This window comes from Geotrypetes seraphini, chromosome 7, assembly GCF_902459505.1.
Source record: "Geotrypetes seraphini chromosome 7, aGeoSer1.1, whole genome shotgun sequence".
NCBI lineage: Eukaryota > Metazoa > Chordata > Amphibia > Gymnophiona > Dermophiidae > Geotrypetes > Geotrypetes seraphini.
The window spans coordinates 172,197,726-172,225,041 of record NC_047090.1 but is presented as its reverse complement, the minus strand read 5'-3'; the positions used below and the strand labels follow the sequence as shown (position 1 = coordinate 172,225,041).

The 27,316-nt window shown below is 45.5% G+C and overlaps 1 protein-coding gene across 8 annotated transcripts in view; it reads left to right on the top strand.

Annotated features, from left to right (window-relative positions):
- The window catches only part of PPP4R4 (protein phosphatase 4 regulatory subunit 4), a 417,794-nt gene that overhangs the window by 184,698 nt on the left and 205,780 nt on the right, over positions 1–27,316 (top strand). For all 8 annotated transcript variants that reach the window (XM_033953260.1, XM_033953256.1, XM_033953258.1 and 5 more), the window contains 2 exons: positions 3,480–3,602; positions 12,442–12,605. In XM_033953260.1, the coding sequence (XP_033809151.1) occupies positions 3,480–3,602; positions 12,442–12,605 (287 nt within the window). The remainder of the gene's footprint in view (positions 1–3,479; positions 3,603–12,441; positions 12,606–27,316) is intronic.

The window sequence follows — 27,316 nt, the reverse complement described above, 5'->3', positions numbered from 1 at the left end:
ATTGTACCCACACTGGGTTCCTTTCAGTAGTTCTTTTGCATGGCCCTTCATTTCTTCTATCCCTTTTCACACATACGTTTTATAGATTGTCATTTACGCACATTTGTTGTACTGGAGGTTTTCATACTTCTTTTTTTTTTTTTTTCAATTATCTTTATTAACAATTGCCAATGAACATACAACCACGAACAAAACAAGCAGAAAATAGAGCATCCAGAAACAGCACTGGATACTAGGACAACAAATGATCGCAGTACAAAAACCTCATGGGTGGGTGCCCATCACAATTGACATTTTAAAATATCAGACCCCGCCAAACAAACACACGCAAGTCCCACTCCCTCAGCACAAACCACAACAATCACTCCGCACTCATACCGCTAGACAACCAAACATCCAAATGCTCAACCCCCCCCCCCCACACACACACACAGGTGCAGCTACCCGAGAAAGAACAAAAACAAAAGCAAAAAACAGAAACACAGATGGAGAAAGAGCAACAGCCTCCTCTAGGAAACAATTCAAGGAGAGGAAGTCATGCCTCCGGTCTCCAAACTGGAACAGATCTTCAACGCTCGCTGCCACAAATCTCGATAGTATCGGTGGGTCAGAGTCCCAGACCTAGGGACACGCTAAAGCTCATATCGCCCCACCGCAGCCAATCGAGCCAGCCAATGCGAAAAGGATGCCACAGAATCGTCCACCCAATGCTGCAACAGGAGCTTCTAATATAAACATATTAGAAGCTCCTGTTGCAGCATTGGGTGGACGATTCTGTGGCATCCTTTTCGCATTGGCTGGCTCGATTGGCTGCGGTGGCGCATTGGAGACCGGAGGCATGACTTCCTCTCCTTGATGCTTCTTTTCTGCACTCATTCCAGTTTCTTTTTTTTTTTTTTTTTTCTTCTTTGAAGACTTTTATGTTTTTATATTTAAGAGAGCAAAGATATGTGATTTTAAAATGCCACTTCTAGTTTTTCATAGTAAGGCCATATTATTTAGTTTACCCCTCTGTTCACTAGCTTATTTTCTATTTCAATAGTCTCACTGGTCACCTACACCAGTGGATTATTTTCAATGAGCATTTTCTACTATGTTGACATCATGTTTTACCTCTTTTCGAGCTAGATTCACTAAGCAAACCGATTGGTTTGCGACCCGATTTTACTCCAGCCTGATTCACTTACCTCTCTGCCGATCCGATTCCGATCCGTGCATGCAAATGAGTGGAACGGCATGCAAAGTAGGCAGGGATGCGATTCACTAAACAAATTTTGCAAACCGACTGGGCTGGCTGATCAGCACAAGAAGCTACCACTAACCTGTCTGTCGTCAGACTTTATTAATCTCTTAACCAACACCCTAAAGCAAATAGAGCTTTGGATGACGGCCTTCAAACTAAAACTGAACACAAAAAAAACTAAATTTTTCCTGGCATCTCCCAATGAAAAGATTAAAAACAACACGATTCACGTGAATGGCCGTGATTACGAAATTGACCAAACTATAAAAATACTAGGAGTCACCCTTGACAAACACCTAACCCTGGAAAAGCATACAGATTTAATGTTCAAAAAAAGTATATCAGTCCTATGGAAGCTCCGCACCATTAAAAAATACTTTGATGATTCATCCTTTCGATTACTTGTACAATCATCCATCTTGAGTACGCTGGATTACTGCAACATTATATATCTGGGAGCTTATAAGAAGACACTTAACAAGCTGAGATTAATACAGAACACTGCGGTCCGGCTCATCTTTGGTTTAAAAAAAATGGGAACATATCACCCCATACTTCCAGATACTCCACTGGTTGCCGGTGGAATCCAGAATACTCTTCAAGTTTGCCTGCATCAGCTACAAAGCTATCTTTGGAATGCTACCAACTTATCTCGCCTCTCAATTCATCCTCAACAGCTCTAATAAGAGCTCTCGCAGAATAAATCTCTTTAATTACCCATCCCTGAAATCATGTCTTTACAAGAAGTTCCTAGACAGAATGTTATCATTCCAGGCAGCCAAACTGAACACATGGCTCGTAAAACCCATTCTCGAGGCCACTTCTTACGCCGACTTCAGAAAATCACTGAAGACCCGTCTCTTTAACAAATTCTAATTCCCAATTCTTGCCCAATCCCCCCTCAGCTATCATCCCATTCCCCAATTCTCTTGATTTTAGATTAACTCATCCTTCTTCCCATTTGTAAAGGTATTCCACCCAAATTGTTTTCCCCTGCACCCCAATCTCTGACTAGATACTTCCTTTTGATTCAGACCATCTTGGTTCTCTTCCATTTGCAATTTGTATCCCAGAAAGTACTTTTTCTGTTCCCCTTACATCTCATACACTCATTGTATGTATCTCGTTGTAAACATCTCTTACTCTCATTGTATGTAACTTGTTGTAAACCGCTTTGAACTTATGGTATAGTGGTATATAAGAAATAAAATTATTATTATTATATAATGGTCTGACCAAATGCATTTTTCCTAGGCCTCTATACAGTATTTAATCTTTGGGTTGGGGGTTTCCTTTTGTGAAAAAGTAACTATGTCTAGTTGATGCCCTTTTTCATGTGTTACTTCTGTGCCTGGCATTGTGAAACTGAGCGATGTTAAGAAGGTGTCGATTTCAATCACTTCAGGTTTTCCCATTTGCTCTAAGACAGGGCTGTCAAAGTCCCTCCTTGAGGGCTGCAATCCAGTTGGGTTTTCAGGATTTCCCCAATGAATATGCATGAGATCTATTAGCACACAAAGGGAAGCAGTGCATGCAGATAGATCTCATGCATATTCATTGGAGAAATCCTGAAAACCCGACTGGATTGCGGCCTTCGAGGAGGGACTTTGAAACCCCTGCTCTGTGTATATTTATGTCACCCAATAGCAGGTTGTATGATCCTTTTAGGGTGTTTATAGTAAGAACTTCGAAGAATTCTTCTCTGGCATTTGTCCATTTCTTGGGAGGGATATAAAATAATGTCACAAACAATGACTCTTCTAATTGGGCATTAGTGATCTTATAAGTTAATATTTCCAGGTTTTCCGTAGTTTTAAAATTATGGAGCAATAAACTTTTACCACCTCTACAGAAATGGATTTTTATTTAGAGTTGGATACATTATGAAACATGCTGCCGTCAGCAGTTACAGATTCAGCACTAAATCAATTCAATAATAATTTGGCCATAATTTTGAAGGAGAAAAATATTTGTGGGTGTAATGTCAGATTTGGGACTAAAGAATATTTTTCACTTTTTCAAAATTGGCTGTAGCTGCAGCTTTCTTTCACCTTGCCCTGGATTTACAATATAGGGAGGAAGTTGAACATAAGATACCTAACCTAGCCAACGATTCAACTGTGTAACTTTGTAACTACCTTTTGCATTTTGTAAAAGAAGAAAATAAATTGCATGTTCATAGTTGCTTCAAGAAATATAACTCATGATATATCTTGTGGTTTTTTTTTTTCTTCAGATGACAGAATCCAAATTGTGCTCCCATTAGTAAAATCATTTTGTGAAAAATCTTTTAAAGCAGATGAATCTGTTCTTCCATCTCTGTCTTTGCACGTAGGAAAACTATGTCGTGGACTGCAAGGTAGGTAACAACTGCAACTGGGATAGGTTCAACCCCTTCCCTCATTTGAATAAGATGTGGAGGGGCTTTTTTAATATAATATCGAAATCTGAGTTTGGATGTTTTGCAAAATATGCACAGAAATCTAGTACTGAACATGACCATTTTTGACACAGAAAAACATCTATCTTGGGTCTTAGGTTTTTTGGGGGTGTTTTTTTTGGGGGGAGGGGGTAACTAAATCCAATAATTCTAGTATAAAGTTTATTTAATTTTTCTCTCTAAATCTATGATGTGAACTTTAGAAAATTTTGTGGTTAGAAGATGCAAGGTTATGCACGTAGGGAAAAAGAACCCGATGTTCAGCTACAAAATGGGGAGATCATTGCTAGGGGTGAGCAACCTTGAAAGAGACCTGGGGGTGATGGTGGACTCAACATTGAAAGCATCGGCACAGTGTGCGACAGCCTCAAAAAAGCGAACAGAATGTTGGGTATCATTAAAAAGGGTATCACAACCAGGACAAAGGAAGTCATCATGCCGCTGTATTGTGCAATGGTGCGCCCACATCTGGAATACTGTGTCCAGTACTGGTCCAGTACTGTGTCCAGTACTGGTCGCCGCACTTCAAGAAGGACATGGCAGTACTTGAGGGGGTCCAGAGAAGAGCGATAAACTGATAAAAGGTATGGAAAACTTTTCATACGCTGACAGGTTGAACATGCTGGGGTTGTTCTCCCTGGAAAAGCGGAGACTTAGAGGAGACATGATAGAAACCTTCAAAATCCTGAAGGGCATAGAGAAAGTAGACAGGGACAGATTCTTCAGACTGTGGGGAACCACAAGTACTAGGGGTCACTCGGAGAAACTGAAAGGGGACAGGTTTAGAACAAATGCTAGGAAGTTCTTTTTTACCCAGAGGGTGGTGGACGTATGGAACGCGCTTCCGGAGGCTGTGATAGGCCAGAGCACATTACAGGGGTTCAAGGAAGGTTTAGATAGGTTCCTAAAGGATAAGGGGATTGAGGGGTACAGATAGAAGTAGAGGTAGGTTATAGAAATGGTCAGGAACCACTTCACAGATCATGGACCTGATGGGCCGCCGCGGGAGTGGACCGCTGGGTGCGATGGACCTCTGGTCTGACCCAGTGGAGGCAACTTCTTATGTTTATGAAATGATAATGTATTTTTTTTCTCATTTATATATATTTCGTTATGTATACAATAATAAATAAATTTTAAAAGCCCAGTATCCAGTTTCCAACAGTGGCCAACCCAGGTCAGAAGTTCCTGGCAAGATCCCAAGAAGTAAAACAGATTTTATGGTGCCTATTTTAGGAATAGGCAGAGGATTTCCCCAAGTCCATCTTAATAATGGCTTATGAACTTTTCTTTTAGGAAATTATTCAAACTTTTAAAAACCCTATTAAGCTAACTGCTTTTACCACGTTCTCCAGCAACAAATTTCAGAGTTCAATTACACATTGAGTGAAGAAATATTTTCTCTGGTTTGTTTTAAATGTACTACTTATTAGCTTCATTGCATGCCCCATAGTCTTAGTATTTTTGGAAAGAGTAAGTGATTCATAGCTACCCATTCCACTCCACGCCACTCAGTATTTTATAGGCCTCCATCATATCTCCCCTGAGCCTGTGGTGTTCTTCAGTTTGAAGAGCCCTAGATGCTTTAGCTTTCCTCATAAGGAAGTCGTCCCATGACTACTACTATTTTCATCACCCTTCTCTGTGCCTTTTTTAATTCTGCTATATCTTTTTTGAGATGCGGCAACCAGAATTATACACAGTATTCAAGGCGTGGACGCACCATGGAGTGATTCAAGGGCATATAACATTCTCATCTGTGTTTTCCATTCCTTTCCTGATCATTCCTAAGTGAAAAAATGCGGTGATAATTCCTAACGTTCTGTTTGTTTGTTTATTTAAAACACTTGACATATTACCCAGTCTTATGGGATCAGTGCATTTTACAAAAACTCTAATTAAAAGTTACCATTAAAGAACTCCATTTATCAGACAGGAAAACCTACTCCAATCATATCGGCTGCCGCTGCACACTTAGCTGATGGTTTCAATGTATCTTCAACGATGACACCTAGATCCTTTTTCCTGGGCAGTGACTCCTAATGTGGAACCCTGTATCATATAGCTATAGTTGGGTTCCTCTTTCCCTCATGTATCACTTTGCACTTGCTCACATTAAACGTCTTTTGTTATTTTGATGCCCAGTCTCCTAGGGTCCTCTTCTAATTCTTCATAATCCTCTTGCGATTTAACAACTTTTGTGTTATCAGCAAATTTAAGTAACCTTTTACTAAGCCATGGTAGAGATTTGTACCATGGTCTGGAGCACTAAATGCTCCGACACTTATAAGAATTCTGTGAGAGTCAGAGCATTTAGCACTCTGAGCTGTGGTAGAATTCTCTTCCGCGGCTTAGTAAAAGGGGGGTTAGTTATCTCACTAGTTATTACCATCACTAGATCAATGATAAATATGTTGAAAAGCAGCGGTCCAGCACAGACTCCTGGGAACCCCACTATTTATCCTTCTCCATTGAGAATATTGACCATTTAAACCTACTCTCTTTTCTTTTAACCAATAGGTAATTAACATATTTTTCGCTCCATAAGATGCACCTCACCATAAGACACACCCCAGATTTAGAGGAGGAAAACAAGAAAAAAAAACATTCTGAACCAAATTGTGCACCCAGCCTCCCTCACTCCCTGGCAGGCTCTGCACCCTGTCCCCCCTTCCCTGCTAGGCTGTGCACCCTCTCCACCCTCCCTGCCAGGCTCTGCACCCTATCCCCCCTTCCCTGACCTGTAACCTACCACCCCCCCTCACCTCTAACGCATTTCCAAACTGATTTATTGCTGTAAGGTACATTTAACATTTAATCTGGTAAATCATGCTCAGGAATAATCAAAATTTACCTCAGCTTCCTATTACTTCTATGTACATAGCTAGATTAGTATTGCTTTTTACATGACATGCCTTCTAACATAATATGGGCATGAGTTCCTGCATCACGTTTCTAATCGGATGAGCTAAATAATAAAACCACTCGGAAGAGAAAACAGATTGTGTTGTTGGTTTTTAATCTTAAATGGCGAGAGGGAGAATTATGCATGAATTGATGCATGCTCAAGGCAGGCAGGCAGAAGCCGGAAGCTGGAAGATCTTCTAGGCACACGATCTGTGCCTGCGCTAGACGGGGGTGGGGGGGGTGGGGTGCCGGTTGTAGCGAGGGGGCCTTTGCGAGCGGGGGGGGGGGGGGGGAGCGATGCCAGTTATCATGGGGGGTAGGAACATATCAAAGCGAGTTTCCATTATTTTCTATGGGGAAACTCGCTTTGATAAACGAGCATTTTGGATTACGAGCATGCTCCTGGAACGGATTATGCTCGTAATCCAAGGTACCACTGTACTAACAATAGCTATGCCAGGTGATTTGCTACTGTTCAGTTTGTCAAATTGCGCTAGTGTTACAAAGATTTGTATCAGTTTCTCTGATTCATCAGCACTGAATACCATTTCTGCCACCTATATCTCCCCCACATCTTCCTTGGTGAAGACCGAAGCAAAGATTTAATTTATTCTCTCCGCTAAATCCTTTTCTTCCCTGAGCATCCCTTTTACTCCTTAGTCATTTAGTGGTCCAATTGATTCTTTTCTTGACTTCTTGCTTTTAATATACCTAAAAAAGTATTTACTATGTGTTTTTGCCTCCAACCCATGTTCCCTCTAAGCTGCATGGCTGCTTGGCCACACACTTTTTAGGAGGAGGCCACACAGCCATTCAGCCCCATTGCGCAGCTGGTGGAGTTGGGTCCTGCACCCCTCCGATATCACTCTTCTGTCTAAGCAGTGGCAAACTGAAATAAACGGGTGGGACCTTCCCATCCATACTCGTGGCTGCTGGCCTGCCATCTCCAATGTCACTACTTCTGGGGCAATCCTGGCAGCCACGGGGATGGATGGTAAGATCTCGACAGTTTGTTTCAGCTTGCTGCTGCTGCTTCAGGAAAGCAGCAGCAGCAGTGGGAATTCTTGGGGACAAATGCTGGTGGATGTGGGATGGGAAAGAGAGAGAGCAGACACTGGTGGATGTGGGGTATGTGGCTGGGAGAGAAGGGGCAGACACTGGTGGATGTGGGGTTCAGGAGAGGGAGTAGACACTGGTGGAAGTAGGGTGGGAGGAGAGGGGGCAGGTGCTGGTGGATATGGGTTGGGTGGGAGAGGGGGGTATGATGCTAGTGGAAAAGGGGTGAGGAGAGGGGTAGACACTAGTGTGGGTGGGAGGAGAGAGGGGGTAGAAGCTGGTGGCAATGGGTTGTGGTGGGGGAAGAGAGAGGGGTAGATTTTGTATAGAAGTGAGAAGATAGATTCTAGATAGAACAGGAGAGAGAAGTCAGATGTTGAGGGGTGGGGTACAGAGAGGAGGGAGATGATGGAATGGGGGAAGTGAAAGGGGAGATGCTGGATGGAAGGTGAGGGGGAAAGAGAGCAGACAGTGTATGGAAAGGGAGAAATACAGAAGAAGGATATATTGATGAAAAGGGAGAGAGGGGAGATGCTGGTTGGAAAGGGAAGGGAGAATAAGTTGTACAGAAGGAGGGAGTCTGAAGCTTGGATGGAAGCGGGGAGAGAGGAGGGAGATGATGGAAAGGGGAGATGATGGAAGGGGGAGATGATGGAAGGGGGAAGTGAAAGGGGAGATATGGGGCACTGTATGAAAGGGGGGAAGAGAAAAAGGAGGGAGTCACTGATGGAAGGGGAGAGAGAGGTTGGAGATGCTGGATAGAAAGGGAGAGGAGGCAAAACACTGTATAGTAGGGGTAGATGCTCAATGGAAGAGGGGCGAGAAATGAACAGATATTTTTTTGGGGGGAGGAGAGACAGAAAGGAGGAAGATAATGATAGAAGGAGAAAGAAAGGGCAGATATAGGGGGCAAACACTGTATATAAGGAGGGGAGGGGAGAAAAGAGGGCTTTCCTAATTTACTTCCCCTGGGAATAAAGAGAAGTAAAATAGGAAAGCCAGGGTGAAGGAAAGAGATGGAAAGCTGTCAGTAGATTATAAAAAAAGAGGGCATTTGAAGACTAGATAGTAAGAATGAGTTAAATCTGGGCATAGTGGTAGAAAAATAAATTGAAGAAAGCCAAAAAAAAAAGGAGGAGTGAAAAATCCTGGAAAGAGACTTAAGATGGAGGAAAGCAGAAACTAGAGAAGTGAATGGCCAGAACACATAGGTAGAAAAATAATTTTATTTTTAATTCAGAATAAAGTAGTGTGGTACCTGTGTTTATAAAGGTTACTAAATATAAATAGAAAATAGAATTAAGGTGATTTATTTTCATTGAACAAATTTTAATACATTTTGGCCAGCTGTCAGAGATCAAAAACCTCCTTTCTCACATCAGGACAGCTTTACTGTCTTGACCTGGGGAAGGAGGTATTGGCTTCTAAGAACTAACTGAAAATGTTTTAAGTCCTTTCATTAAAAAAAAAAATCATATTTTCCATTTTTAAATTTATATTTGTAGTTCTTAATTTGTAATGTATATTGTGTATAATACCATCAGGGTAATTTTGCTCACATCAACTCAGTCTTTTGCTCGCGAAAATTTTTTTTTGCTCACATGAACTCTTCTTTTCATGTACTCTTTTTTGCATTTGACTTGCCATTCCTTATGTTGTTTCTTATTATTTTTAGTTGGATCCTTCTTCCGTTTTCTGAAGGATTTTCCCTTAGCTCTAATAGTTTCCTTCACCTCACTTGTCAGCCATGTTGGCTGTCATTTGGTCTTCCTTCCTCCTTCTTTAATGTATGGAATATATCTAGTCTGGGCTTCCAGGATGGTATTTTTGACTGGCATCCATGTGTAATGTAAATTTTTGGCCTTTGTAACTGCTCTTTTAAGTTTCTGTTCTTGCCATTCTCCTCCTGTTATCATAGTCTCCCTTTTTTTTTTTCTTTTCATAAATGCTATTTCATTGGATTTACTCTGTTCACTTACTCCAGAGATTATATCAAATATCTGATATTACATTGATAGTACATTGATACTACATTGCTGCGATTAGAGTGAGTTTTCAGCAGCAACATCTATATAGTTCCATTAAAAAGTCACAAATAAGATGTTTATACATTTGCCCCTTCATTCTATAGCAGGGCACCTAAACATAACCACCTTTTATGCACTTAAATTTGTAGAATACTGCCATTTATGCATATAAATGGCAGTTGAATGCCTAAGCACTATTCTATGCTAAAATGATGTAGCTTGAAATTATTAGAGAGATGTCCACAGGAGTGGAGGCATAAGCAGAGCCGACCTTTATACATCTAACTTACAGAATAATCTAATCAGGATTTCTTAACAGTACTTTTTCAGCACAAGTTCAAGGCAGAAGCCCATGCAACTTCATGGGGGAAATAGATATACAGTATCACATTGAAGAAGGGAAAAATAGACTGTTACAGAGCAGGGAGAAGTTACAACACATTGCATAGGAAGGTTACATTGTAGTAAAAAGGAAACAGTTATATTACAATGTGGAGGATGGTTGCACTGTCAAGGAGTGAGTGCAGAGATATTAAGTTGAAAGGCAATTGTCAAATGGGTAGGTTTTCAATCTTTTTCTGAAGACGAGGTCGTTTTTGTCAGTTCTTATGGATGTGGGAAGGGCATTCCAGGTTCTCGTGGCGAAGTACGTGAAGAGGGTGTTGAATGATCGCTTGTACATCACTCCCTTGGATGAGGGGATGATCAATTAGTGGGTATTGTTTATCCTTGTCGAGGTGATGAATACTGTAAGCAGCATGGGCAAATATTACATTAGGTGTTAACATTTACGTGAGACACACTAAAACACCTAATGTTAGCACGCTTTTGTTTGAGTGATAACGGTCAGAGTTCCCTCTACAGAAAAGAAAGATCTCAAGTGTCTGCAGTTAAACCTCAGAGCTAATCATAAGGAATAACCTATATGCAGATTATCATTGATCATATTTGTCTCAAAAGGACTTATACTCTAAGTCTGAGCTTCATCGGCGAATATATGCCATTGGTTCTGTGGTGTTCCATCTGCCTTGTCCTCGCTCCCCTGGATGTTGGATGAAGTTTCATCGAAGCTAAGTTGCTTTCTTTTGATTTCTTGGGAGTTGCCTGGGGGGGGGGGTTCCCTGAGTGATTGCTGTGATTGAATTCACCTGTGTTCATTGTGCACTGTTTTTTATGGTGATAGTGATAGTGTTATTTTTATTTGAAGCACACCCTAGGTACCCGATGATGGTGTGTAGGTGGTGGCCTGTTGGTCTCTACCTCATTGTGTGAAGCGTTGGAGCACTGATCCCATCGCTGACTCCTCGCACTCAGGGTACTTAATTTCACTTTAACAAATTATTGAACTTCTCTTAGTTTGTTTATTAGTGGCTTTTTGGTGTCTTCTGAGTCTTGCAATCACTCACGGAACCCTTGACCATTTTTTTGCCTTATTGCTGGTTTCTTTGTAAGTTCCTTTGGCAATTATTTTTTGGAGTTTGTTGTGTTGTTTGGGTAATGGCAAGTAATAGACGGATGAACAGTAGTTCCAGATGATAAAGCATTAATTTCTTGAAGAAGCCAGAAGTAATGATTCTTGGGCGAAACGGAGATCTTCCGTCGTAATGTTGTATCTGGACTGAGTTGGCTGGGTAGAGAATCTTCACCAAGTTAAGGATTGCTTTAATTCAATATCAATGGATGATGAGAAATAAATTTGTATAGGGCAACAATCATTTAAAAAAAATTTCAATATAATAGTCCCTTTGAGACAAATATGATCAATGATAGTCTGCATATGGGTTATTCCTTATGATTAGCTCTGAGGTTTAACTGCAGACACTTGAGATCTTTCATCTCTGTGGAGGGAACTCTGACAGTTATCACTCTTAAACAAAAGCGTGCTAACATTAGGTGTGTTAGTGTGTCTCACATATTATCTGAAACATTTACGTGAACCATAGAGCTGTCGTAAACTTGCAAATTTATATTTAGGCTCACAATGCTGGTTTACACTAGTATTCAGTAAGGACATTTCATGCTTTTAATATTCTTATAGAAATGGCTCATTACCCATGGTGCACTGTTATACAATTACCTCCTTAGCCCTTAGTTTTCTCAAGTTTAATCATCATAATACAGTGGAACCTTGGTTTACGAGTATAATTCATTCCAGAAGCATGCTGGTAAACCAAAATACTCGTATATCAAAGCAAGTTTCCCCATAGGAAATAATGGAAACTCGCTTGATACATCAAAATAAATAAGATCAACTGACTAATGACCATTTATGACCCATAACTCTAGCTGAAAGATCTTGCTGTGAATTTACAAAGAAATAATTCAAAAATGTTACAAATGCAGATATTTGAGGACTAGTTCTTTGTCTGGCACTGACGTCATGGTTGGTTGATAATATCATTCATTGGTGATGATGACTTTGGTAATAACCGACCAATTAAGTAATAGTGTCTGCTGCAAGCAAGAATCATCACTAACACTGTCTCAAACCAATACCTATTTATTCATGTGAAATGAGTCATTTGAATAAATTTTTAGTTTCTTAATGTGCCTTAAAAGCAGCAATATTTAGCGGACTTTTACTGGAGGCTAATGAATGCTAAACCTGACAGCTGATTGGTCAGTAGTAATGTTTTATCTTTAATTGAAAATCATCTAGGTCCTTGGCCAGTTAGACATCAAGAAAGTCAATGGAAGTGTAATTTTGTATTTAGCCCAAATAATACATTACAAAAGAAATTCAGTGTTATTCTTCTGTTTGTTCAAAGGAGTTTTCACGCAGGATCAGCACTTATGGTTTCTGGAATTCTATAAGAAACTTTGTAGGCTTGGTTTGCATCAGGAGAATGGTCACAGTGACAATCAGCTTCAAACCACAGAACTGGAGAAGAAGTATTTGCCAGTAAGGAAGAACTGTGCTTACAATTTTCCAGTAAGTTCCTGCTAAGTTATGAGAAATAAACAATAAGTTAATTATGCTCAAGGGAGAAAGGAGAGCTCGGTTTCATGGAATGGAATTTATGGTTTCTTTTGTATGCTGTAAGGCTTAAAAAATAAAATTAGGCATTAATTACTATGGGGCCCTTTTACTAAGCTGTGGTAGAAAGTGGCTTTAATACACCCTTACGCAGGTACTTCCCATGTGCTGAGGTCATTTTTACCACAGCTGGGAAATAGCCAATTTTCCATTTTGCCTATCAAGAACATCTATTTTGTAGGTGTTAAGAGCCCACATGCTAATCTGCACTAATTGGTTAGCGTGTGGTGATGTAGTTGTGCTAACTGATTAGGCAGAAATGCCCACCCCAGACATGTAGTTTGTGCATGCAGATTAGGAACCTCAGAACATAAGAATGGTCTTACTGGGTCAGATCATTGACCCATCTAGCTCAGTATCCCGTCTTCACAGTGGCCAATCCAGGTCACACATACCTGGCAAAAACCCAAATAGTTGCAACATTCCAAGCTACCAATCCAGGGCAAGCAATGGCTTCCCCAATGTCTGTCTCAATAGCAGACTATGGACTTTTCCTCCAGGAACTCGTCCAAACCTGTTTTACAACTAGCTGCATTAATCGCTTTGTAAACCGCTCTTACCACATCCTCTGGCAATGCATTCCAGAGCTTGAGTGGAAAAAATATTTCCTCCTATTGGTTTTAAAGTATTTCCCTGTAACTTCATAGGACGCATGAGTGCACCCGTAGTAATCTCCCTTAAGGTGTTGTAAACACATACTAGTGCTTTGTAAAAGGACCCCTATGAAGTTGATTTGAAAAGTTTGGTAAAAACGCAAGTTAATGTAGTCTCCATTGAGGGATATACATTTAATCCAGTGAGTTTCCAGTTTTTTTTTGTTCCATCAGAAAAATAGGTTTTGTCACTATAATACAACAGCAAACAACTTGCAGTTCTATGCGGATAACATAAAGAGAGCTGTGCATTCACAGAGAATTACAAAATAACAATGGAAACACTCTTTGCATTCACATTATTCCCCCCAAATTGCTTAAGTTTTTAACTTTTTCCTGTAATGATCATAAGATAATGATGCTATGGTGCTAATTTTAATTGTCATGGCCGATATTCATCTGGGGTCCACATAATTCAGGTGGTGGCTTTTGCCAGAAAGATGCTGGGCTGTATAACGAGAGGCGTAACCAGTAAAAGAAAGAAGGTGTTGATGTCCCTGTACAGGTCGTTGGTGAGGCCCCACTTGGAATATTGTGTTCAGTTTTGGAGACCGTATCTGGTGAAGGATGTAAGAAGACTTGAAGCGGTCCAGAGGAGGGCTACAGACTATATTTATTTTATGTTATTTATTTATTTGGTTTTATATCCTGTCCTCCCCAGGGAACTTAGAACGGGTTACAGTTTAACATTCCTAGTGCTACAATATAATATTACATAGGGTTACAGTTAACATTCATATGCTTGCAATATACATTATATAGGATTACCATTTAGCAGTGTGTTGGGTTATGACTATACAATCAAGAAGTGCAAGTATTACAGTAGTCTGAAACATAAAACTAAAGACTGCATCAATAATTGAAAAGCTTAATCATGAAAAAAAAGCATTAATACAGTGTTTCCACATGAATTCGCAGTCTGCGGTCACGGTCATGCGTGGTATTTTCTGACCGCCAAGGGGAAGCAGGAGAGGACAACTGGAGAGGGCAGCTGGAGCGCCAGCGAGTGAAATAAATCACTCGCGGTATGCTCCGACCGCCTCTTGCTGTACTAAAGTCGGACCTCCCTGTGTGTCAAAGCAGCTCCTGATTGGTGAGGCCTGACTTTAGTACAGGAAGAGACGGTTGGAGCATACTGTGAGTGATTTCTTTCACTCGCCGGCGCTCCAGCTGCCCTCCTGCCTCCCCAGATGAAAAACCTTATTCGCGGTTTTTCAATTTTCGTGGGGGGTTCCTGGAATGGAACCCCCATGAATATCAGGGGAGTACTGTATTTGAAAAGCATAATTATAAAAAAGCCCTTAATGAATGTAATTTCCAAAGTCCACAGAAACCCTTTTATACTACAGCATCCACTGGTGCTCGCATAATATGATTTCTGTCCAAGAGGACTTCTAATATTTTTAAGGTAGAAAGACTAGGATATTGTACCCCATGTAATTGCAAACAATCCTCACTAAGTTTAGTTGGAGTAGCAAAGAACAATTTGGTTTTATTCGAATTTAGTTTCAATTTAAACTCCCTTGTCCACTGCTCAACAACCAACATCACCCTTGAGATTTCCTTGCAATGTTTTGAGGGAACCAATTAAACTATTTAATAGGGAAATAAATACCTATATCCTGTGATGAAAATCACAGAGCTGTGATAATTAAAATTGTTGAGGGAACCAATGCAATAGAAATGGCAACAATAATGTCATTTGCATAGTTAAACAAGTTAACCTCCAAATCTGATAACCTAGTGCCTAAAGAGGATAAATAAATATTATAAAGCAGAGTGGAAAGGGGTGACCCTTGTGGCACACCACATGGGTTGCTCCAGGGTTGAGAAAGTGCATTGTCAAATAATACCTGGTAAGAACGTGAGCATAAGAAATCATGAAGTCATGCAAAAACATGGCATCAATGACTTAAGGGACTGTGGCACCATCTTATGAAAATTTATCAAACTTTTCAAACCACCTTCAGTTTGGGGTGGGAGGACGATCGCGGCAGGGGAGATGAGCCATCTCTCCTGCTGCAATTGTTGCAGGGGGAGGGATGGATTCTGTAACCGGCGTTGTTTTTGACAGACAATGATTACAGAATCCAGCTTTTAGGCAAAGTACTGGCCCCTCCTTCACCTAAAAGGTCTTATTTTGGGGATTTGGGACTTAGGCTAGTTTTTTTGGTTGATAATGTGTTGTAAGTTTAGCTCTTATCACCTTTTGAAAACTCTCTAAAGATAAAACAGAATGCATTGCCCATTTATCCCAGGACAAGCAGGCAGGTATTCTCATTATGGGTGATGTCATCCGACAGAGCCCCGATACGGACGTCTCACAAGCATATTTTGCTTGAAGAAACTCAGAAGTTTCGAGATGCCCGCACAGCGCATGCGCCAGTGCCTTCCCGCCCGATGCTCCGGGCGTGTCTCCTCAGTTCTTTTCTTTCCGCGGAGCTGAGAAGTTTTACTTCAATTCTGCGCTGACTGAATTCCCGTTTTTGCCTTCTAATTGCCGCGATTTTAGGTTTATTTTACTCTTTATCGTGTGTTTTCTTTGTTTTATTCTTTTTTCAAAAAAAAAAAAAAAAAATTTTTCCTTCCGGCGAATCGGCCGGGTCGGCCACGTGGCTCAGGCCCCGCTCCTTCGATCTCGCGGCGGAGCTTTTTCGGCCTATGTCCCGGCCAATCACCGGTTTTAAAAAGTGTAGCAAGGGGGGGCGTGGCCGTGCGGAGAGCGGGAGAGACGCATTTTCCCTGAGCTCCGCGGTCTCTCTCCTATCCAACCTCCCTGCGCTAAAATCTGCACGTAAAATCCAGCCCGCTTTCACCCTCGGAATCGCTGCTGGCGTATGGACAAGTTTGTCCAAAAGAGCAGCGTGGAGATGGCATCAAAATCGGGGAAGAAGGAGCGAGGCACGTTAAAATCTGGGCCTACTGGTGAGGGCAAGATGGCGGGCGCGCCTGACGCGGCGGATACGGTGAGCGAGGAAACGCTTGCACGATTGACCGAGGCGGTGGTGGCTGCGTTGGGCACCCGCCTAGATAAAGTGCACGACACCCTGGCAACACTCACCACGACAGTGGCAGAGTTCAATGGAAGAGTGCAGGAAGTGGAGCACCGAGTTAGCTCTGCAGAGGATACCCTGACTTCGGTTCAGGAGGAGCTTCAACGTCTGCAGAAAAAAATGACCCACTGTGAGGAAAAACTGGATGACCTGGAGAATCGCTCCAGGCGGAACAACCTACGTTTAGTGGGCATCCCAGAATCAGTGATGGAAGTGGACTTATTGGCTACCTTGGAAAAATGGCTGGCGACCGAGCTGCTCGTGGCACATGGTCTGGGCCCCCTGCGTATTGAGCGCGCACATCGCCTTGGCAGGAAGCAGGATGGAGCGGCCAGGCCACGGGTGATGATCATTCGGATTCTTAATTTTGCTCTGAAAGATCTGCTGCTCAAGAATTATAGACACAAACAGGATCTTCGGTTTCAAAATCAGTGTGTCTTGTTGTTCCAGGATTACTCGGCTCCAGTAGCCTCTCTCCGTAGGAGCTTTTCCTCCGTCTGCAAGCTTCTATCGGAAAAGAAGATGAGATTCACGCTTCAGTTTCCAGCTAAGCTTCGGGTGCTGCATAATGGCCAACCATTTCTGTTTGACAACTGTGAAGCAGCGCGGGCGCAAGTATACCTGTGGTTTCCAGATCTAGCGCCCAGCACCTGAGGAGTGCTGACATTTCCTGGTGGTTTCTCTTCTGCTTGTGAGAGGGTCTCTGAGGCGGGAGGCCTACCTGCATGAAGAGACGCCTCGGACTGTTCTTTATTATTTTTCTTATTGTGCTGGAGGGGGTCCCTATTCAGGAGCCCCTTCCGCCGTAAGTGCATTCTGATATCCTGTTCTGTACCATGTGCTTAGTTTGCCCTCCAGTTGGAGGGTGCAGGGTTTGCGGCATGTGGTCCTGTTCCATAATAATATTTTTGTTGGGGGTTGTGGATTGCTGGCCCCTGTATTCTGTTTTTTATATTTGTTTCCGTTTATTTGTAATATTCTTAGTATTACTGCTTAGATCACTGTTACTGTTTCATCTACTGCTATGGAAATCTTTCTCGCTTTCAATTCTGTTTTTATTCTCCTTATGCAAATGGGTGCGGGCTTGCTGTGGGGGAGGTTGGGGAGGGGGGGACTTGGGCCTTTTGGGTCCCTTCTCTGGAGAGGTGGTATTTGGAGTATGGGGGGGTCGGGGTGGAGGTGGGGGTGGGGAGGTGTGGGGCAGGTAGGGGAAGGGGGGAGGGGAGGGATTCGTATGGTGGTAGAATGGTTGTGGATGGTAGAGGGTTGGTTGCTTGGTTGCTGGGGGGAGGGCTGGGACTCCTGGCAACGGCTTACTTTTCTATTGATCAAAGGGCCGAGCTGATCACTGTGTGGGATGTCACCTAAACGGGGTGTGCGCTGTGTGACATGGAATGTGTCGGGCATAAATTCCCCTATTAAGAGGACTAAGATTTTACAACACTTAGCCCGACACCAGGCGGACATTGTGGGGTTGCAGGAGACCAAACTTAATGAAAAGGAACATGGCAAATTGAGACGGTCCTGGGTGGGCCAGTGTTACTCTGCTTCTTCTCCCAAGGCGAAGGCCGGGGTGGCCTTGTTGATACATAAAGCAGTCCCCTTTGTACACTCACGAGTCACTGCTGACCCGGAGGGCCATTATGTAATAGTTCAGGGTATGTTGAATCAGCGTCCAGTGATTTTGCTATCAGTGTATGCTCCCAATAATGCTCAAAGGGCTTTCTATAAGAAGATTTTAGGGGTTATAATGTCTCTATCACAGCCGCCGGGGGTCCCTATGATATTCCTGGGGGACTTTAATTCTATTCTGGATCCTGTATTAGACTCCACTAGGGGGGACCTCCGTTCGTCGGGAAGGTCAGATAATGGGCTGCAAGCGTGGATGTCTGCTCTTGATTTGGTGGATGTCTGGAGAACTTTGCATCCTGGTGAAAAGGATTTTACGCATACTTCGAGAGCGCATGATTCTTCATCCAGAATTGATTTTATTTTTCTCTCCCGTTGTTACTTCTCTGAGGTCCATAACTCCGAAATAGGAGCACTGGTCATTTCTGATCACACTCCGGTGTGGATGGATGTGAGCCTGGCGGGGGGCGCCCAGGGTGGAGGGGAACGTTGGCGGTTTCCGGTGGCCTTGTATTCGGACCCAGACTTTAAAGTGTACCTCGAGAAACAGTGGCAGGACTATGTAGAGTTTAATGGTGGACATGCAGAGGAGGGGTGTCTTTTCTGGGAGGCAGCAAAGGCGGTGCTCCGTGGCGCTGTGTTGGCTTATTGTGCTCGCCGGAAGAAACTAATGGCAGCCAAGATCTTGGCCCTTGAGTGTAGGGTTCGGGAGAGCAGGCTTTTGGCCCTTCAATCCCCCACGATGTCCCATAAGCGGGATTTTCAGATAGCACAGTCAGCGCTCCATGCCCTTCTGCATGAACGTGCCCAAAAATCTCTTTTTTACTACAAATATAGATTGCACCGTTTTGGCAACAAACCGGGCAGAATGCTGGCTCGGTTGACTAAGGCGCGGGGGGGATCCTCCTCCATCACCTCTCTTAAGGACTCTGGGGGACAACTGGTTATAGCTCAACCTCATTTAGAACGGCTCTTTGTCTCCTTTTATAGTTCTCTTTACTCGGCGGAGGTGGTGGATAGGGATGTCTCGATCAAGGACTATCTAGACTCTCTCCCCTTACCTCGACTCTCTGAGACGGATAGCGAGAGCTTGGCCTCCCCTATCACTCGGGAGGAGGTCTTAGGGGTAATTAAGACTCTTCCTCTTTGTAAATCCCCGGGTCCAGACGGCTATAGTGGGGAGTTCTATCGTCTTCTGCGGGGTTATGTTGCGGATCCCCTAAGACGATACTTTCAGCAGTCTGTGGAAGGGGGGCATTTTCCGGTTGGATCCAATCGGGCGTTGATTACGGTCCTGCCTAAACCAGGTAAGGACCCACTTCTGGTGGAGTCCTATCGCCCTATTTCACTCATCAATGTGGATTTGAAAATATTGGCCCGGATTTTGGCCAATAGATTGGCTCCGTTGGTGCCTTCGCTGGTTGGGGTAGATCAAGCGGGCTTTGTGAAAGGGCGACAGGCGGGTCATAATGTTCGTAAGCTCTTGATTGCCTTGGCCCATTGTGATTCCAGAAAGCAACCGGCCCTGGCTATTAGTTTTGACTCTGAAAAGGCCTTTGACCGGGTTGAGTGGGCCTTTCTATTCCCGTTGTTACATTGCTATGGGGTGGATGGGTTCTTTATGGGAGCTCTCCGTACCTTGTACGCAAGTCCTGAGGCGGCTGTGCTGGTCAATGGACGGACATCTCCGGTTTTTTCCCTCCAGCGGGGTACTAGACAGGGCTGCCCTTTGTCCCCTTTGCTTTATATTTTATTTTTGGAACCCCTATTATTACGTATTCGTACTCATCCCTTGATTGTGGGTGTGGAGATAGGAGGTTCCTCCTTGCGATGCATGGCCTTTGCGGATGATATCATGGTTCTGCTTACGGATCCGGTATCGCATCTCTCCCTATTGTTGGAATTGTTTGGGAAATTTGGGGAGCTCTCGGGCCTTAAACTCAATGTGTCTAAATCCGAGGCACTGCCTATTCACCTACATATTTCTCACCTCTGGGCTGACTTTCCCATGAAGGAGGCCTCTTCGCAGGTAAAATATCTGGGTGTCTACATTCCTTCTTCTTTATCACGCCTTTATGAGATCAATGTCAGACCCTTGCTCCGGCGGACTATTGAGAGCCTCCGCCTATGGGGTGCTTTACCGGTTTCTCTGGCAGGTCGCATTTTTCTATATAACATGATGGTGGTGCCTCGGTGGTTATATCTGTTGCAGACTTTACCGATCTGGTTGCGCCGAACAGATCTGGAGGAATTATATAGAGCCCTGAGGATGTTTTTGTGGCGGGGGCGACGGCCTCGACTACCCTTGCGTGTCTTGATGCTACCGGAGGCGCAGGGGGGTTTCGGTCTGTTAGACTTACGGGCATACAATCTGGCGTGTGGTATGAGATTAGTTCGAGATTGGTGTCTGGAGAGCTCCTCCTTCTTGACTTTTTCGGTGGAAAGGGATTTTTTGGATCCGGTTTCGGGATTGTTTCTGTTGCATGCACCTTCGACTCAGCTAGACCTTTCTCAGTGAGGACATGTGGTTTGGGCTTATATGAGACTCATCTGGAAAGTGCTTTGTAAAAATCTGGGGGTTAATTATGGGGCTTCCCCTATGCTGCCTCTTGTGGGGAATTTACAATTTAGCCCGGGCAGTGATAATCGAGTGTTTCGGCTTTGGCATGCACGGGGGATCCGCAGGGTGGGGGACGTTCTTGATGATCATGGGGCCCTTCTCTCCATTCCTGGACTGGCGTCATTATATGGGTTAGACCGAGTGGATGCCTTTAGCTATATGCAACTACGCCATTATGTGTTTAGCCTTGGGGAGACCGCTCGCCGTGCCTCGGTGGCGGAGAGCCTGGGACGGAGTCTGGCCTTGTGGGAGGATCCAGCTCCGCGCCTGCGTTACTATGTCACTGAGCTACAGAGGCCGTTGTCGACTGAGCGGGCGGATTTGCTGGCTGGGGCATGGAGCGCTGACTTGGGGTGCATTATCACGTCTCCCTTACTTTCTCATTGTTTTCTCCTCCTGCGCACTCTTTCCTGTAACATGCTACACAGGGAACAGGATTACAAATTCCTACAGAGAATGTTTATTTCTCCCCAGAGGGCTTATCGTGCTGGCTTTGCGGAGCATGCCCGCTGCCCCAAATGCCCTGAGTGCCCTGCAACCTTGGGGCATATGTTCTGACATATGTTGCCCTCTAATACAGGCTTTTTGGAGGCGAGTGTGGAGTTTCCTGTCCTCCCTATCTATCTCACTACCTGCCTGTTCTCCGGATATTGCACTTTTTTATGCTGGAGCGGCTCTCTCCAGTTGCTCTGGTGGGCAGAAATTATTGGTGTTCAAGGCTCTGCTCCTGGCCAAAAGGGCCATTCTGATATTCTGGCGAGCTCCACATGCTCCCTCTTTTTCTCAGTGGCAAATGTTCCTTTACGAATTGGCGCTTGTAGAGCGTAGGATGGTGGGGACCCGGGATGAGGGCAGGTGGACTAAATTTCAAGACGTTTGGGAGGGATACTGGTTGTCCCTTCCGCATAGGGAGAGGAGTATGCTGCTGAATAGTTAATCTTTTGGGTTGTGCTATTTATGTGGGGGGGGGGGGGGTCGTCTGCTACTTCCCCTAACGTAGGGTAAGATGGGTCTCCTGCCATGGTATCTTTTTTACAGTATCCTACCGCTTTCTTTTTTCTTTTGTCTTTTGTCCTTTTCTTTTCTCCCCTTGGGAAGGTTGTACACCATACGGGTCTGGGTTGGGGAGGGGGGGGGATGGGGTGGGAGGGGTTTTCTGCTGGGGGGTTTTTTGGGGGTTATAATAAAACACGGTATTGGGCTTGAGTGGAGGTATGTTCACCCGCTTTTGGGGTATTCTAGATGTGTATGCATTTTGGCATTACAGACGTGTATCTGTATTCTGTTGTACTATGTTTCCTTGTCTTTGCCCAATAAAGAAATATTATACAAAAAAAAAAAAAGTGTAGCAAGTGCCAGCGTGCGATTTCGCTGACGGACCCGCATCGACGCTGCCTGCAGTGTCTTGGTCCAGAACATTTCCCGAAATCATGCCGGCCTTGTTCCACTCTTACAGCGCGGGCGTTTAAGCGGCGCTGTCTGCTGTGGGAGTCCATGTTTAAGATGGAAGCTGCTAAGGAACCTTCAGCTTCGACTTCATCGGCCGCTTCGCCTGTCCATGCGAAGCCAGCTACTACTCCTGCTACTCCGGGTCTTCTGAAGCCGGCTTCGTTTACCCTGGTTTTGGCCCCGAGTTCGGCGTCGGTGCCTGGCCCCGTCTCCTCGGTTCAGGTACTGCCGTCCACTGTTCCACCTGTGGTCATTAAGGTGCCGAAAGCTTCCAAGCAGAAGCACTCGACCACGAAAGAGTGCGAAGACCGTGCTGGAGGACCCCCTTTCGGTGTGGATCTCTCCATTTTGGCTTCGCTACGGTCCCTTCTGGAAGCTCAGTTTGTCGAGCTCATGCAAACTATGGGACCCAGGTTAATCGCCTCCATCCAGGGTGACCTTCCGGTGCCAATTCCGGGGGGCGGACCGCCCCCTCCTCCTCCTCCTCGCCGGTCGACCTCGCTGCTTGGCGAGGAGGAGCGACGTAGGGCAGCCGGTCCCTCGAGGCGGGCTTCCTTCAGTGACATGCCTCCTTTGGAGCCCATCACACCTCCATGCCAACAGGGCGGCAATCCCCCTGTAGGTAATCGAAGCCCTGGGCATAGCAAGTCTCAGGAAGAGTTCTTCCGCACTCCATACCAGGCATGGGCTGCGTCTCGTGAAGCATCGACCATTCAGCCTCTTTGATCTACTGCTTCGAATCCCATTCACTCGCTGGAAGCATCGGGGGATCTTGCGAAGTTTCGTCATTCTCAATCTCCCTCCAGACACCGTGAGGGGCATCGGTCCAGGCATTCATCACGGCACTCCTCGCGCCATTCTGAGGTTTCGCCGCAGAAGAAGCTGCCTCGTCTGGGGTACTCTTCCTCTGATATGTCTCCCCCGGAGGGGCCGGAGTACGAGGAGCCGTCTACCTCTTTTTCTCCCTGTCGATCCCAGATCTCTCTGGATCCTGAGGCCTCAACTTCGTCCAGTCCCTCTCGGAGACCTGTACTGGCGGATCAGTTGTCTTTTTCTTCTTTTCTCCGACAGATGGCAGATGACTTGGATGTTACCTTGGACACTGGGTCTCGATATTCTAAAGAGTATCTCGACACCATGCACTTGCCTCACCCTCCTGCGGAGTCTCTTCGACTGCCTCTCCATAAATTGCTTGATCAGACATTTATGAGATGTTTTGAGACACCTTATTCTATTCCTGCAGTCCCGGGCAAATTGGATGCACGATACCGCACAGTCCATCACAAGGGGTTCGAGGGCTCTCAACTGTCTCACCAATCCCTGCTGGTCGAATCCTCCCTCAAGTGGTCCCATCCTTCCCAGGTGTACGCCTCCGTGCCTCCGGGTCGCGAGGGCAGGACGATGGATAAGTTTGGGAGGAGAATCTACCAGAACTCGATGATGGCTTCCCGAGTTCTTAATTATAATTTCTACTTTGCATCTTATTTGGAGTTCTTCTTGTCTGTACTTTGAAAATTCACTCCCTACATCGATTCTCAGGCTCGATTTGAATTCGAGGAAGTGGTAGCCTCGCTTTCCCAGCTTCGTCTCCAGCTTATGCAATCCTCATACGATGCCTTTGAGCTTTCGGCACGTGCTGCTGCCTTTTCCGTGGCCATGCGTCGGTTGGCATGGCTTCGAACCATTGACATGGATCCGAACCTCCAGGACAGGCTTGCCAATGTGCCTTGTGCGGGAGCGGATCTGTTTGACGAATCCATCAAGATGGTAACGAAGAAGCTTTCTGACCATGAAAAGTCTTTTCAGTCTATCCTTCGGCCCAAGCCCAAGCCTCAACAGTCTCGGCCTTCTAGACCGCCCTTGATCTATCAGCGGCGTTACACTCCTAGGCAGGCTCCGGTTGCGAGACAACCTGCGAAGAGGCAGCCTCAGAAGGCTCAGCAGAAACCTCAGCCGCCTGCTGCACCTAAGGCTCCTCAGCCTTTCTGACTCTATCCCAGGGAGCATAACCGACCTCGTTCTGCCTCCCCCTGTTTTTCCCATCGGGGGTCGCCTCCATCATTTTTATCATCGCTGGGAGGCTATTACCACCGACCTCTGGGTCGTTTCCATTGTAAGAGAAGGATATTCTCTTCAATTCCATCGGGTCCCTCCGGACCACCCTCCAAGAGAGTATCCTTCCAACTTGACGCAGACCACCCTCCTTCTTCAGGAAGCTCAAGCTTTGCTCCGGCTTCGGGCCGTCGAGCCGGTCCCGATGGAACAGCACAACCGGGGTTTTTACTCCCGGTACTTCCTCGTCCCGAAGAAGACGGGCGACCTGCGACCCATTCTGGACCTTCGGGTCCTCAACAAGTTCTTGGTCAAGGAGAGGTTTCGCATGCTGACCCTTGCTTCTCTCTACCCCCTCCTCGAGCAGAACGACTGGTTATGCTCTCTGGATCTCAAGGAGGCCTACACTCACATTCCCATTCATCCGGCCTCCCGCAAGTTCCTCAGATTTCGGGTGGGACATCTACATCTGCAGTATCGAGTGCTTCCATTCGGCCTGTCCTCGTCTCCCAGAGTCTTCACGAAGTGTCTGGTGGTGGTGGCCGCTGCACTCCGGAACTGGGGTCTTCAGGTGTTCCCCTACCTCGACGACTGGCTCATCAAGGCCCCCTCAGCTCCAGAGGTCGTTTCGGCGACCCTCGCCATGATTTGCTTCCTGCAGAGTTTGGGCTTTGAGATCAACTTCCCCAATCTCATCTACAGCCCACCCAGTCTCTCTCCTTCATCGGGGCGATCCTGGACACCATTCATCTTCGAGCAATCCTTCCTCCTCAGCGCATGGATGCTCTCCTTCAACTCTGCCAGTCTGTGTCTTCTCGCCAGTCCATCTCAGCGAGACACATGATGGTCCTCCTGGGCCACATGGCCTCTACAGTGCATGTGACACCTTTTGCCAGACTCCATCTCAGAATTCCTCAGTGGACCCTGGCTTCTCAATGGACTCAGGTGTCAGACCCGTTGACTCGACACATCATGGTCACTCCTGCTCTTCGGCAGTCTCTACTTTGGTGGAAGACCTCTTCGAATCTATCCAGAGGTTTGCTGTTTCACACTCCTCCCCACCAGAAGGTTCTCACAACCGATTCCTCGACCTATGCCTGGGGGGCTCATCTGGATGGGCTTCGCACTCAGGGATTCTGGACCAGTGCGGACCGTCTCCATCAAATCAATCTTCTGGAGCTCAGAGCCATCTTCTACGCTCTTCAAGCTTTTCAAAATCTGCTTCACGACATGGTGGTCCTCATTCGCACAGACAACCAGGTCGCCATGTATTATGTCAACAAGCAGGGGGGGCACAGGATCGGCCTCCTTCTGCCAGGAAGCTCTCAGAGTCTGGGATTGGTCGGTTCGCCACAACGCCGTCCTAAAAGCTGTCTACATTCAGGGGAAGGACAATGTTTTGGCAGACAACTTGAGTCGTCTCCTCCAGCCTCACGAATGGACTCTCCATTCCAACCCCCTTCATCAGATATTTGCACAATGGGGGACGCCTCAGATAGACCTCTTTGCGGCTCCCCACAACTTCAAACTGCCTCAGTTTTGCTCCAGGATCTACACTCCTCATCGCCTCGAGGCAGATGCTTTTCTGCTGGATTGGGGGACTCGCTTTCTGTATGCGTTTCCTCCATTTCCTCTCATTCAAAAGACTCTGGTCAAGTTGAGGTCCGACCATGCCACCATGATTCTGATAGCTCCTCGGTGGCCCAGAAAACCTTGGTTCTCCCTTCTGCTTCAACTCAGCAGCAGGGAGCCGGTCCTTCTTCCAGTGTTTCCTTCACTACTTACTCAGCATCAAGGATCACTTCTTCATCCCAACCTGCAGTCTCTCCACCTGACAGCTTGGTTCCTCTCAACGTAACTCCTCACCAGTTTTCCCATGCGGTGAGAGAGGTCTTGGAGGCTTCCAGGAAGCCTGCTACTCGACAATGCTACTCCCAGAAATGGACTAGATTCTCTTCCTGGTGTATTTCTAATTCTAAGGAGCCTCAGCGAGCCTCCCTGTCTTCCATATTGGACTATCTTCTACACCTATCTCAGTCTGGTCTCAAGTCTACTTCTATACGAGTCCACCTGAGTGCTATTGCGGCTTTCCATCAGCCTCTACAAGGGAAACCCCTCTCTGCTCATCCTGTGGTTTCCAGATTTATGAAAGGACTTTTCCACGTCAATCCTCCTCTCAAACCTCCTCCAGTGGTTTGGGATCTCAACGTTGTCCTTTCTCAACTTATGAAACCCCCTTTTGAGCCTCTCAACAAGACTCCTCTAAAGTTTCTCACTTGGAAGGTGGTTTTTCTGGTGGCCCTCACGTCTGCTCGCAGGGTCAGTGAGCTTCAGGCCTTGGTGGCGGACCCACTTTTCACAGTATTCCATCATGACAAGGTGGTCCTCCGCACTCATCCGAAATTCCTGCCTAAAGTGGTCTCTGAATTTCATCTCAACCAATCCATTGTACTTCCAGTGTTTTTTCCAAAGCCTCATTCTCACCCTGGAGAATCAGCACTTCATACTCTGAACTGTAAACATGCTTTGGCTTTCTACCTGGATCGCACCAAACCACACAGAACTGATCCTCAACTTTTCGTCTCCTTTGATCCAAACAAGTTGGGACGACCTGTATCGAAGCGCACCATCTCTAACTGGATGGCGGCTTATATCTCTTTCTGCTATGCCCAGGCTGGGTTACCCCTTCCCTGTAAGGTCACAGCCCACAAGGTCAGAGCAATGGCGGCCTCTGTAGCCTTCCTTAGATCGACACCGATTGAGGAGATTTGTAAGGCTGCCGCTTGGTCCTCGGTTCATACATTCACCTCTCATTATTGTCTGGATACTTTCTCCAGAAGGGATGGACAGTTTGGCCAAACAGTGTTACAAAATTTATTCTCCTAAGTTGACAACTCTCCCTCCGTCCCATTGAGGTTAGCTTGGAGGTCACCCACTAGTGAGAATACCTGCCTGCTTGTCCTGGGATAAAGCAATGTTACTTACCGTAACAGTTGTTATCCAGGGACAGCAGGCAGCTATTCTCACGTCCCACCCACCTCCCCTGGGTTGGCTTCTCTGCTAGCTACCTGAACTGAGGAGACACGCCCGGAGCATCAGGCGGGAAGGCACTGGCGCATGCGCGGTGCGGGCATCTCGAAACTTCTGAGT